This window comes from Oreochromis niloticus, linkage group LG17 (genome assembly GCF_001858045.2).
Source record: "Oreochromis niloticus isolate F11D_XX linkage group LG17, O_niloticus_UMD_NMBU, whole genome shotgun sequence".
Lineage (NCBI taxonomy): Eukaryota > Metazoa > Chordata > Actinopteri > Cichliformes > Cichlidae > Oreochromis > Oreochromis niloticus.
In genome coordinates this window covers 9953230-9968100 of record NC_031981.2, presented here as the reverse complement: position 1 = coordinate 9968100, position 14871 = coordinate 9953230, and the positions used below count along the sequence as shown (strand labels likewise).

At 38.8% G+C, this 14871-nt stretch overlaps 1 protein-coding gene across 1 annotated transcript in view; it reads right to left on the bottom strand.

Annotated features, from left to right (window-relative positions):
- The window catches only part of LOC100691356 (uncharacterized), a 40971-nt gene that overhangs the window by 25322 nt on the left and 778 nt on the right, over positions 1-14871 (bottom strand). Inside the window, exon 2 of the mRNA XM_005451690.4 lies at positions 6018-6167. Within this exon, the coding sequence (XP_005451747.2) occupies positions 6018-6167 (150 nt within the window). The remainder of the gene's footprint in view (positions 1-6017; positions 6168-14871) is intronic.

Below are 14871 nucleotides of genomic sequence, written 5' to 3'. Positions count from 1 at the left end.
AGGAGGATAAAAGGAGTGAAGTTCCGAAAACAGGTTAAAAAAAAAGACAGTAAAATTAAAAGCTTTACTCAGATTTTTTTTATTATTTATTTTAAAGCATCTAATAATAAACACATTCAGGTGAACGTTTAATGCCCTACAAACAAAACAACTGAGAATAACGAGTACTAACTGTTTTAAGCAGATGACTCACTGCAAGTTTTCCCCCAGTTGGCGTATATCTCCTGAGGTGTATACATAAAATAAAGTGAAGAACATTGAAACTGAATCCCTTGAGAAAAGCAGATATGACTAAGCCAGGAAGCGCACTCTCCAGTTGCATATTTGCAAAGACATAATACCGTACATGGCAGTCCATCTCTTAGACACCTCAGGCAGGACAACGTGGAACATGCAAATTTATGCAAAGTGCTACTGTATCTGTTTGTCTCTGTGTGAGTGTGTGTGTGTGTCAAAGCATGACAATTTGGATACATGTTGCTTGCTAGTTTCTGATTCCACAGTTATTGTGTAAACACATGGACACGTATGCATTTACAGTAAATATATACGCGCACTTCAGTCATGATGACAGTGATGCTGCTGCCCTCACCTCACTAACGCACATGCACAAATACACAGCTTTAGTCTAGTGTGTACCCCACACAAGTTCAATGCCACACAAGAAAGGAGGGAGACAGAAGAAAGCACAGCGGGGGTGGGGGTATTTGCAGTACAATAGCTGAGCTACTAATCCAAAAGCGCTTTAACCCATAGTCACCCTCCCCCAATTCCCTGTACACCCAAACAGACGTTTATTCCTATAACCTCCATCAAATCACAGATGAAGCAAGTTCAACATACCCAGGATCTCTTTCTGTGATCTGGCTTCACTTACCCCAACGTCAGGCTAAGCAGTCACACAAAGGCGGTTATCAACTGGATAACTGAACCCAGGGTTTCCCAATCTAGCTACACATGAACGAGGTGTTGTTGGCAGCGTGTGACCAATCACAAACATGGAGAGGCCAACCGGCAGCACAGCGGAATATTTTACGAAGACGATCAACCTATAACATTAAAAAAAACATGTGACGTGATTAAAGACATAATTTAATCTGAAGGCAACAAAGCTGCTGTTACTTAAACAGCAGTGTGATTGATAGAAAAAGCACTGTATAGTAAGTGTAGTACTACAAAGCTCTAGCTGAATGTGTGCACTCTAAAAGCTTTAGTCAACAAGACTTAAAGTGCTATGCCAGCTATGTAAGTTTACCAGTTTCACTGGTTCTATCTTTAATTCACCGGAGAACGTGACAATTATGATCATGTCATAACACTGTATACAAGGTTACAGTAATATGAAACCATTTTAAAATTGCTTACAGCCAATAGCAAGAAAAAAAGAAATCTATATTAATGCTCTTTAGTGAGACACAAAAACGTCCAAGGTCAAAAGGTCCCAGAGATCATCCAGGAAATAGCCTGTTATTTTCCAGAGAACTGATTGGTCAGTAGGTGGTGATTTTGTACCTTTCAGTCTTTTATCTGGAATATAGCCTGCTTTGAAGCACATTCAGTGTGCTTCATTATTTATCGTACCAACGCTGAAAGTGTCTATTAATGAATATAACCTATTTTTCTGAAAAATTAGAATATATACTTGATTTAAATAAATAAAAATAAGGCCTTAAAAAATGACAATCATAATAGACAAATGGAGTTGCTGCAAAATATTGCCACTTGAAAACATGCTTTTTCTGGTTTTAAATCTTCTCTGGATTATAAAACTCAATTCAATACTGTTTTATTTATATAGTGCCAATTTATAACAACAGTTGCCTCAAGGTCCTCTATATAGCAAGGAAAGACCCTACAAATTTTACAAAGAAAAAAAGCCCAACAATCAGATGATCACACTGGAGTAAACACTTGGTACCAATGGGAAGGAAAAAACTCCCTTTTAACAGGAAGAGCGACAAATATCTTGTTACAGTTCACTGCTCTTCTATTTGAGATCTGTAAAGGGGAACAAGGATCTACACTTCTATCAGAAACCAATAAAAAACTGTTTCAACTGTATAATGTTCACTTGATGGCACAAACAGTTGATGGCTTAATTGTCTTTTGTTCATTTTACGTGCACCCTGATGAAGGCTACAGGCCAAACACATTGAAGAACAACTTTATTGCTTTACCAAACTACAAGTGTTGTTCGACCTTCAACCCAGAAAGTTGGGAGCAGATGAATTTGTGCCAGAAACATCTACTCTACACAACAGTCTATGTTACCAAGTCAGCTGCCTATTTCTGCAAATTTTACAAAGAACAAGTTATTGTGCTCCTTCTCTCTATTTGGCTTAAAACCAACATGCTCCCACTGGTGATGTTTTGGCTTAACAGCTAAATCCATGCTGTTAATTCTCAACAGCTGCTTATTGCAATGTAGCCGGTACAATAGTTTAACTTGATCACCTTGAAGTGCCATTAATAGAAGAGGGCAAAACTGGTGAAAAACAACATGAAAATAGTGATGTAGTTTCATCAAGCTGTGTTTAAACAGGTACATTTAGTCAGCTGAAATTATTATGATCAGGTGATTGTGAAGTAAATGTGACAGGCTTATTATTACGTGCCAAAAATTAAAAAAAAATCTTGTATCAGTCAGGCTTGTTGTATTCATTACTGTAGAAAATCACATTATATCTAGGGTAAAATACACTTTACCAACCAATGAACTAAATCATTAGACTTAATTTGATCTGCTAACAACCAGTTTTAATTATCCGTTATAATAGGTCTACTTGTTCAGCCACTGGCAGCTGCTCTAAAAAAAATTAAAATTGTAACTTAATATTGTACATGTTCACTCTGCTGATGACTTTTCCTGGGCAAAAACTGCAACTTCCCTTTTGTTTATACACACACAAATGCATAGATGGACCATTTGGCTGGATGGTCATGATCAGTTTAAGGTCAGATAAATTCCCACTCAAATAAACACACACACACCCACTATCAAACAGCCTCACTGGCAGTAAAGCAGACTTACTGTCAGAATGGTCATTTGCTGCTTATTGATTTCCTATACACGTTTCCACTGGCTGCCCCTCTCTCTCTTGGTCGTCCTTTTCAATTGTAAACTTAACACTCTCTCACTGATTAAATTTCTAACTTTCACTCCCGGTCTCTCTGTCACTGTAATACCCTCTGATTAAATGCCACACTCACTATTACAGAAAACCTTCTCTCTGGTGGGGAGAGCCCCCCCCGCCCCGCCTCGCCTCAAAAATCTAATCGCAGGTTTCAGTGCGTCCCTTAAACAAGTGATTAAATAGCGGCCTCTCTCACAGGACGGCTGCAGGATTAACACATGCCTCTTGCTCTCAGTCCAGTCTTTTCTTAACTCTACCCTCATAATGAGGGAATGAACCAGCATTACTAGGAAGTGTGCCCTTTTGACAGAAAATGGGAAGATTGAAATAGTGCACCAATTTATCCCTCTGTAATTTCCATCTGCAGCCACTGGTCACGCTATGTGCCCAAAGCATAGCTAAGTCCTTGAAATGTCACAGCGGGGTCGTGACATACCATAAAAGACTCCCCCAGAGCTCTCCAGCAAATCAAATCAATTGAAGTAAAATTGGCATGCACATGTGTCAATAAGTGGTTTGTGTGTATGAGCCTGTGTCACTCTTAAAGAAAAAAGGGAAAAAAAGGGCAGGATGGGGCGAATCTTAAAAAGCAAAACATCCCTGTTGATAAACGGCTGAACTCAGATTACTCGCGCACAGTTAGGCGGAGATTATGATCACAGCGCTCTGCAAATAATTCACTACTGTCAAAAGGTTAACAATGAAAGTCGCCACTGCACCGCATTGATAAGGTGTGCACGCACACGCACACAGGAGAGCCTGACTTCATCACCAGCAGGCTTACGTCAATTATGGATGCAGATAAGTGTTCAAAGAAAACCACCATCTTAATGTATACAAAACTGAACAACAAAAGAAATTTGTTTAAGAGCAAAAATATATATTTTTCTCATCATTCTAAGAAGATCTGTGACAAGAATATTTAAAAGTTTGGTCTAGATAATCACCCATCAGTCACACTCTAATAAACAGGAAGTTAAAATCATGCCTGACAACAGAAACAAGCACAGAAAGGAAATTACATGAGAGAGTAACAAAGCTAAACATATTTAGGGTTGCAATTATTAATCATATTAAAATGAGTTGGGGGTTTTGTCAATTGCTTTAATTAACTATAATATAAAAAGACAACCACTTTAACTTTTCCATTTCTGGGACATGAAAATGGGTTTTGAAGAGGGCCAATCACACAAAAGTTTTGCTTGAGCAGCTTATAATTTTTGCTTTGTAGTTTAAAATAATGCTTATCGATCTTATACCAGGCCTGTGTGAGACCAATCAGTTCATCTACTGTCAGAAACTAGCCATTTTGGCTCCCTTTCTTCCCCCTTTAAGCCATCTTTCTTTTCATTGGCTGCCTATCCCAAACTGAAATTTATATTGGCTATATATATATATATATATATACATCAAAATATGTTTACAGGAGATGGGATTTAATATTATCTGGTATTTAGCTGCGCTGATGTATTTAATCAAACAACTGTGTGACATGTGTATAGTAACGAATAGGTCATACACCATCTAATCCTTTATGACCATCTCCCTGAAGATGATCATCAGGGAGATGGTCATCTTCAGACCATCTGCTGCTCAACACAGAAGCTACCATTAATGTGCTGCTCGTGGAAAAGCATTAAAAGTAGCATGAACACAGTCAGATAATTGCATATTAAAAAAACAACAATGACGACGACAAAGTGGTTTTGGCGTTCCACCAAAGAACCAACTTTTTTTTTTTCAATATTTAATAAGGTTTAATCAAACTTGAGATACATTTTTGTTTATCAAATGGGTAGTTAACAGGAAAATGTATGCAAAACTGCATGAGGACTTGTTGTGTTTACACACAGCCATCCCCACAAAGGCTCATTTAACCCAGGAAAAGCCCTGATCAATAACATTAAAAAAAAGAGGATTTTCAAACTGAAATTACAGTCAGGACCTTTATATTGAGAAATATTTTGAGCATTCTGTTTGGGGTTTTAAAAACATCAGAATCACAAAAATAAGATTGCACATAAACCGAGCTACTGTAAAACATGTATTCTAATGGTCAAACATTAAAGAATCACATCAGAAATACTTGTTTAAACCAACCTGAGAACAAGAGCAGGCAGAAATAAACACCAATAAAGCTACAAAGATTATAAAAGACAACGAACTAGCAGAGACAAAGGCAGCAAGAAATGGGAACAGGAGGGGATGACAGACTGTGAAGACTCTCAGCTTCTCCTATTACAACCACTGCTGCCTTAATTCAATAAACCATAAGGGCTAAATAAACCATAGGCACCAACTCTACATGTGAGGAGCAGCAAAGTCCAAAGGTCAACCTAACACCAGGGATCAAGTTCTCAGTGAAAATAAAAGGTTGTAACTCTGGTCACACTTGAAGAGTTCAGCCATGACAGCTACAGTGCTACACAGGACATTTTCTAGCACAGTGATAGAATTCTTTTTCTTTTTTTACCCTAACACCCACTGGGATGCTGAGCAGTTGTGTATGCAGCTTGTACGTTGGAAACATAATGATGATTTACTGTACAGCGCACTGTGGAAGTGGGTCATGTTTGGTTACCTTAGCAGCAGATCTGAGCTCCACTTGTATATGGAAAAAACACTATTTATGACTCTATGTTATGCTACTGCAACATGTGTGATATGTTTTATTTGCATGATTTTTGTTTCATTTATTGCACACAACACACTTACGTTTGTAGTTATAGTTTACTTTTATTTTAGTAGTTATATTTTCTGCCAGCAACAGCAAATTAAACGCTGATCCATTTTAATGTGCAACTTTCACTAATAATAGAAAGAATAATTTAATTCATCTCTATAAAAGTCACTTAGTATGCATGTGTGCGAGTTTCCACCAACCTTTAATCGGCTGCTTGACTTCTCCATTCTCCCTCTTGATCTCATTCATCACTTTGTGCTTCTTCTTCTCCTTTTCTTTCTCTCGCTCTTTGACCTTCTTCTCCCTCTCCTCTCGCTCCCTCTCCTTTGCCTTGTCCTTGGTGGAGTGATCTGTGGAAGCAGTGAGCAACGTTTCATGTCTCGATGGTGAAAGCGCATCAGCATGAGATCTCAGATGTACCCCCACGCAAACATGTACACAGATGTGTGAGTGCACTTCGCTCGCTCCGATTTGCTTCTCTAACAGCTTACCTGTTCTCTTGCCAAGCCCTTCACCTCTGCTATCACTCTTGACTTTTAATTTTGTTGATCTTTCCTCTACAAATGTTTTTTCCCTACTGCTTAAGGGGAAAAAATCATCCCATCGCCAAACCCATACTTTTATCTAAGCCCTGCAATGACCTACCCTTTGCGAATGCAGCAGCCGCTCTGCAACTTCACTCAAAATAGCACAGTTTCATCAAGACACACCTCACACCCAAAAAACGTAACCCTCTACTATCATTAATATGTTCCTATTTAATTTTAAAAGCCCTAAAATCCTCTCTTTGCTTTTCAGCTTATTTTCTTTTCCTGCACTTCTCCATCTGAGTGTTGAGCAAGTGTAGCACATTGAGGAATTGGAGTGTGCTCTAATGCAACGCTCGGTGCAAATCGCTGCGGATGAGAGCATCAGTTTTAAAATGCCAGTATCACATGCACACACCTTTTCAGCTGGATTGTTGGAGAGCTTTCGGAAAGGTGTGTTTAAGTGTGAGGCACCCCGGCAAACAGACATTTATTCTTTAAATCTGCACATCTCCCCTCCAGCTGAGCTAAAAACCCATCTTCAAATAACACTCATTTTATACATTTTTTATTCCTCGTTTTCTTTGATTTGCTTTATATTTTTTCATTTCCCCATGAAAAAAAAAGTCCTTTGTGTTTTCCATAGTGTTATTTTGGCCATTACTTCTTTTCCTTCCCAGATAACTTTTTTTTTCCCCTTTGAACTCAGTCGGATCCATCTTTGAAAGGAAGCCGTGTTTTCAGACTGTTCACTCTTCTGTGGATGTAGGGAGTGGGAAAGTGAACACAGTGTGGTTGCACTCCCTGTTTGTGGGATCAAAGGAGAAAAAAAGCCTTCAAAGTAAAAAGGCTTATAGGAGCAGTAGGAGAATTAGATGTACATTGATACATTTTTCCATCATAGTACTTAAATACATTTCAGCAGATTGTTTTGCTTTTGCTACTTAAGACGCAGGTGATCGTGCTCCTCATAGCCTGTGGTTAATAGTGGAATGCTAAGGATGTCAATGTTCCCTATGCAAAAGAAATGCTGCTAAATTACTAGACAGTGTAAGCTGCCTAGTGGAAAAAACAGCACGTCTCAAAACGACAATTTAGCTCCACAGGAAGCAGGCTACAAAGGAGCGCTCACTCAGATCTGCTGCCAGATTTATAAAAACATGTAAGGCCATGCCAGAGCAGTAACATTCATAAGCCTTAACTTTAGAGGAAATGGCAGTAAATTAGTCCAGGTGGCTGATGTGAACTGAAAATATACAGTGAAGCATGTTGATTTCTCTCGCCTCGAGAGAAGGGGCTTTCCCGTGAAATACAGAAAGGAACAGGGTGAAACCAGGGTTTTAACTGATGACACGATCCGAGAAAAGATGTCAAGGCTCCAAGGGTCACAAGTTCTAAAGCTAAGTTCATATTTCCAGGGCAAAACAGCACAAAACTAGAGATCTGAATGAATTTGAAATGAATGGTATCCATGTGACTGAAGCATGTTTTCTTCCCCCTCTTCATTCCGTTTTCTGATTTTCTAGCAGCAGCCAGTTTGAAGGGAAACACAGCAGGTGGTTTTCACTCTTTGGATGATCACAGGAGAGATAAGACTTTGAAAGACAGAGAGCCAGAGGCCGGCAGTTTGTAAACTTCAACGACGCCACCACTCATCTGCATCTCATTTCTTCTTATCAAGAAAAATCACGCAAAAAAAAAAAAAAAAAACTTATCAGAAAAAATAAAAAATATGTACATTCTGACATTTTAAAGTTGTTACATTTCAAAGGGAAACCCAGATTTCTCCAATTGTCTGCCATTAAAAATTAAGTAGCATAACTCATAGTTTCAACAGCAAAAGTGCACCAGCTTAATGCCCATATTTACTCGTTAGCTGGTAATTCACATGCACGTCAAAAAGTGCATTTTGGGTAAACTTTAAACAGTCATATCACCATGAGTGATAGGTGGCTCATTATGCTAAAGGTCTGCTTTATACTGCCATTACGATACCAGGCTTATCCTCTAGCCAAGGTTTTTCTTGTGAAATTAAAATAATTTCTAATATAGGCCAAAGTTTCATTTGAGGTTCTGTTTACTTGGGAAAGATGTCACAGTGGTCCAGTGGTAAGTAATGTCACTTCACAGCAAGAAGGTTCCACTCAGCTGCAGACTTTCCATGCATGCATGTTTTTTGCTCATTTGTCGGCTCGTCACCCTGTGCCTGTGTGGGCTCCCTAAGGATACCCCAGCTTCCTTTCACAGTCCAAAGACATGCTTGTTAGGTTAACTGGTGATTCTGGGATTGGATATCGGCGTAACAGTGAGGCTGCGTCCACACAAGAAACTATCTGCAGCAACTTGGCAACCCCAAGTAGTCAATGACTTCAACAACATATGGGAGGAAAAAAAAAAAAAGAAAAAGAAAAAAAGAAGATCATTCCAGATATAAAACTTTTCTCAACAGAAACTACCAGTGAGACTGCAGGATACTGCTGATTGACATATGACATGGTAGTAAATACATTAGAGGCTTACCTAGGCAACGAGTGGCCATTGCCCAAGGATACGCCACCATTGGTGCCACTATCTAAAGCCTGGAATGTCTATATAGCTACCAACCGTTAGCTTAGAGGGATGTGCTTCTTGTGCAGATCTAGCATGAAAGACTTTGTGTCTCTGTGTGTTAGCCCTGCAATAGACTAACAACTTTTCCAAAGTACGCCCTAACTAGCAACCCAGAGTTAGATAAGCGAAAGAAAACGAGTGGATGAAAAAAGTGTCAGACTTTGAGCCAAAAACATGTACTTTGAGGGCCTTTAATTTGGAGAATATTAATTACGATAAGGTAAAATGTTGCAAATGTTTCATACAGATTCTGATTCATTATGCTTTAACATCATAGTGGTCATTGGCATGATAGACACTTGAATGTAAATCATACCAAGATTTTAAAGCCTTTCATGTAATTTAGATCACTGTATTCTAATTTTAATACTATTTCTTTGAATTCTTCTGCATCTTTCCATTGTGTTTTTTTCTTTGTTGGGGGATTGGGGGATTGGGGGGGTGGGGGGGCTAATTAACAGGATCATGCAAATCTTGTTTTTTCTGGAAGAATCTGAGGCCTTCAAAGATTAGACACACTGAGCTCTCCACTGTGAACAACACAGTTTGAGGAGAATTTTCATGTGAAAATGTGCTGGATACTTGCAAGCTCACATTTTCAGCAGTAAACATGCTCTCTGTGACATGCTGAGCATAACGGGAAGAAGAAAAAACTCGCCCAAGGCCAAGCATGTGTGCATATTTTAAGAAGAAAAAAATCAAAATGCAAAACACTGTAACAGCGTTTTATCAGTTTCCCATCAGTATATACATGTACTGCAACCGTAAATACGGCTGCAGTACATGTTGAAATGAAGGCGAGTTTAATGGAAAAATACACGATATGTGTGAAACTAGTTGTTAAATCTAAGGATGATCAAAAAACAAAAAACATCACTGCAGGGCTGCAGGTACACTTGTCTCTCAGGAAAATCCTGCTACTCCAGATGGTCAGTACACCCCTGCTGGTGTGGCAAATCCATGCTTCACCAACCAAAATGATTTAGCAATAGGACTCATACAGTGTTTGTCATTGTATTGGCATTGCACACGCTGCGCTAAGGATCTTGCAATTTTTTTTTCAGAGGAAAAAATAAAAATAAAAAAATAACTAAGAGAAACTTAATTGGGTGATGATGGTAGTTAAGCTTAATTTTCTCCTCAGTGTAATCGACCACAGATGTGCAGCTCCAGACATATTTGGTGGTTCTTTAAGCATGGTAAATTTACATCCACACAAATAAACTAATTATGGGCTTTTAACAGTAGATAGAAATGCAGAGAAGTCAAAGCTGCAACACAAAACAACCGTAACACTTGCCAAGAACAGAACTGGTTACATGAATTTTAATCTCTGCATTATACAGCACAAGTGTCTGAATGGGCATAATATTAGCCTTTTACACAAACAGATACACTTAATGACTTGCTAATATTCTTGCTTCTGCATATTAAAATGAAAACAGACAGGAATTTTGCTTTAAATATCACTATAAAATTGCAAAAGGTAATGACGAATTATTATCTACAAAATCTGCTCTCAGATTTGTTGACTGTAAGCACTGATGGACTAAAGCTTACACCAAATGAAGCTTCAATTATTCAATCAATAGGAAGCACTTATGCTTTTTCCGTTAGCAATGGTTATTAACAAAGGTAAGTGTGGAGACTCTAGCTGGTAAACAAACCAAGTAAACAGCAACTACATGATCTGAGATCAGCAGCAAGCAAAGCCTGTCTGGCTATAAGCCCAATAAAACCAAGGTAAAACATCAGCTACTGCCACTTAAGGGAGGCTCGCTGACAAATTGTGGCCGGTGGTAACATTTTGCGCAGCACTACAGTAAACTTCATTTATCAACAGTTCATGTCATCCTGTGATATAGCAGTGCAGAACAAGAATTTCAATTCAGTTAGTGGTAGGCAATGTACTTGATGATTAAATAACATACAAGTACCAGCTAATATACCTACTAGAGCTTCTCAAAGGCTTCTTTATATACAGTTTGCTTGGCTGCAAATAGCGCCTGGCATACACTGCTGGAAAGATGAAGCCTTTCAACTGCTTATCCTTGTTGCTTGTGGTATTAATTATGTGACACAACAATTAATGAAAGTAACTCTCTATATTAGGTGTTGGAACTCAGCAGAGAGACTGAGAATGAAGAGAAGAGACTGGAAGCACATCTGAAGAGAGGAGCTACTTCTGCTGTTTGGAGGTTTTATATTGTCTGTTTTTACCCTTTTATTATTTGTTATCTTATGTGCAGCACTTTGTGATTCTGTCTAGAAAGGTGCTATATAAATAAAATTTTATTTATTTATTTTTAAAAAGAAAAACTGGTATTGATGTCATTTTTGTGCAACCTTTTCTTTGAATACTGGAATGCTTTAACTGGAACTTGGTCATGAAAACTCTGAAAACCTCTGAGTATGGCTAAATGTATTCGACAAACTGCATTTGCAATATCAAACTGTGTGTAAATATATCATGAGAGCCAACAACAGCTCAGAAGGCTGCGGAAATACCTTACACAAGGTCAAACTTGCTTTGTGACTAGCCCGACTTCTTAATTATATCTACATCTTAAAAATTCCCTTTTCTTGGTCTACTGCTCACTGCACTTTGTCTGACTCATGTATCCTATTTCAGCATCAAATGTAACTGGCAGTCACAGCTCCCTGGCACTTGCCTTTGCCACTAATAATATTACCATGATGATGTGATACCCTTTGGATCCCTGTAGGAAAGATTCTTTCCTTGCAGGAAGGTCAGAGCATAAATTGGCCTCAAATACATGTCCTTCTGCAGAACAGCAATCTTGTCAATTTTCTCATTTTGTTTAGAATTAATGTACATTTTGAGCTCCACATTCACACACTTCCTCATCTACTACTTAATATAATTACAGTCTCCTACTGCTGGCCATTGAGCAGCTCACTAAAGCAATTAGAGGTTCAGTGCTTTACTCAAGAGCACCTCGGTGAAACTGTTGCAGGAGTGGTTTTAGTTATCACTACTAAAGGCTGCATCTATATTTAGCTAGTCAGGTCCAGAAATGAAAATCATAAGCTGCACTAAGTGACTTTAAGTGGTATAACTGCCTAATGGAAAATATTCATTACAGAGTTTGGGGGAAAAAATGGCACATTATCTCCAAAGCAAATCGTGTGATGTTTTGTGGGTGATCATTAAAGCCACATCTATGTGTTTTAAATAAAATGCTGCCACCAGCCACATATTTACATGAACATATTAAAGTGACACTCAGCGCAGCCTGTTTACAAGACCGCGTGTCTCAAAGTGTTTAGGGCTACAGGCCAACAACACGTTTCCTTCTGGTACCCTAATTGTTTGCGGTGACTGTTCAGAGTATGTCATGATCTCTTAAACTACCCAACTGGAAAAGGGTGACATCATGCACTCACATGTGACCACCCTTGTGAGTGTCTAAACATTTAACAAGTGAATACATGTCCGCACGTTGGCAAGCACAAATGTGCATATGCATGGGTTTTGGCACGCTGCTTTGGTGTGACAATAATAAAATGCAGTGAAAAAAAAAAAAAAAGGACGCTGATAATAAGTATTTGCGCCCTTAATGATTTATCAATTAATTTTACTGATTTGAGGAAACCAACAACAATAAAACAAACAAACAAAAAAAAAAGCCAAAAAGCTAACAACTCTCCAAACCTACCTGTGGAAAAAAAATAATACTTTGTGAACTTAATAACTGGTTATGTCACCCGCCGCAGCAAGAACTGCGATCAAGTATTTACGATAACCAGCAATGAGTGTTTCACATCGCTGTGGGGAAATTTTGGCTCACTCTTTGCAGAATTTTTTTTTTTTTTTTTTTGAAACTCACCCACACTGGAGGGGTTTTTTTTGTTTTGTTTTGTTTTTTACCATGAATGACCTGTTTATGGTCATTCCAAAGATTCTTAAACTGATTTTAGTCCAGACTTTGACTGAGCCACTCCAAAATATACATATGTATTCTTTGGACCTTTCAGACTTGTTCATTGTCCTGCTGCATAACCCAACTGGATTTGAGTTTCAGGGCACGAACTGAGGGTCGGACATTCTACTTCAGGATTTTCTGGTAGAGAGCAGAATTCATGGTTCCATCAATTATGGGATGTCACCCAGGTCCTGAAGCAACAAAACAGCTCTAGACCATCACGCTACCACCATGTTTGACAGTTGGCATAATATTCCTAATATGAATTGTGTGTTAGTTTTATGCCAGATGTGAGGGGATGTTAACCCTCTAAAAAGAAAATCAACTTTTGTCTTGTCAGTCCAGAATATTTTTCCAAAAGTCTTGGGGATCATCAAGCTCCTGGGATATCCCCAGCCACTCCTGGGAAGCATCACTAATATTCCAAGTTTCCTCCATTTGTGGATAATAGCTCTCAACTGTGGTTCACTGGTGTCAGAAAACCTTAGCAATGGATTTGTAACCCTCTCCAAACTAACAGATGTCAATTACCATTTCCCATCTGTTCTTGAGTTTTAATTGATGTGTTACTTTTTGAGATCTTTTAGCCTAGTCACTTTGTGAGACAGGTTCTATTTAAGTGATTTCTTGTTTTCAAAGCTCTGGAAGTGATCAAGCCTGCTTTTAATTTTGATTTAACAAGGAGGGGCAGTTACTTTTTCACACAGGGCCAGGTAGATTTAAAAAGCTATTCTCCTTTAATACATTAAACCATCATTTAAAAATCTGTTTTTTTATTTACTCAGGTTAACTTAGTGCAATATCAAATGTGTGTGATGACCCGAAACAGTAAGTCTGACAAATGTGCAAAAAAGAAATGAGAAATCACGAAGGGGGCAAATACTTTTACAGCACCATGCACCATTTTAAAGGACGCAATCGAGAAAATAAGACTATTTATCCCCCTCTCCCACCCAACCATCTAAATGGCATTTAACAAGTCCAGTGGCCACGCTCAAAACAAAATATTCTCATTAAAGTCCAATTGTAATTACAACAATGTAGCAATAAAGACGTCTGTGTAGAAATTAATGCTTTGGGGGTGTGAGGGTTGAATTTCTGCATGCACAACTGTAGATGATGCAGTATCAAAAAGCCACGGAGCTCTGTGTCTGTTTCCCCTTACAGCCTGGGGTTACAGAGGGGGGCGTGGTGCTCTACCAAAACAACACTTACCCTATAATGGCGGGCGGTTTTTATATTGTTATGACAGCACACATGTAACGCCAGCACATACACAGCTCCCAAGGAAAATAAATACTTGCACGCGCAGGGATGTCATTGATTAACATATCTCAACTATAACGCTGGTGTGATCAATTACAGCTCGTTTTTATAAACGTTTTTAAGATGCCGTTATTTATTTATTTGTTTATTTTTTAACTGTACTGGGTTAGTGGCTAACGTATATAAACAAACGTGGATATATTTAGTCAATCCGACGTTAAAAAAATAACAACTCTACCGCAGCACGAGCGCGGCTGGTTGCGATAACGGCCAGGTCGCGCGACTATACTCCTCTGGAACGCTGCTCCAGTAGAGCTCGAGGGTTCACAAGCGGGTGAATAAGCGACGGAAAGCTGGCAGCCATACTCCGCAGAGACTCCATCGATTAAAACTGCTGCGCTTTCACACTCTGTAAACTCGACGCGGACACGTTCCCGAGCGACCAAATATCAATTAATGCAACGCTCGAGGATTTTTTTTCGGGCATCTTGCACGACGTTAAGGGGTGCCTTTTTGAACAGCAGCCATTCCGAAAACGGGACCGTTTACACGCAGATTAGAAGGCAGAGAAACTGCACACTCCGGGCCACATGTTCGTATCCCGAGCGGCTAGCCAAGTCACTATAAAAGGGCAGAACTCTAGCCTGCTTATAATAAACACAAAGTTTATTAATGTCCCTAAACTAACACATAAAAGAGATGAA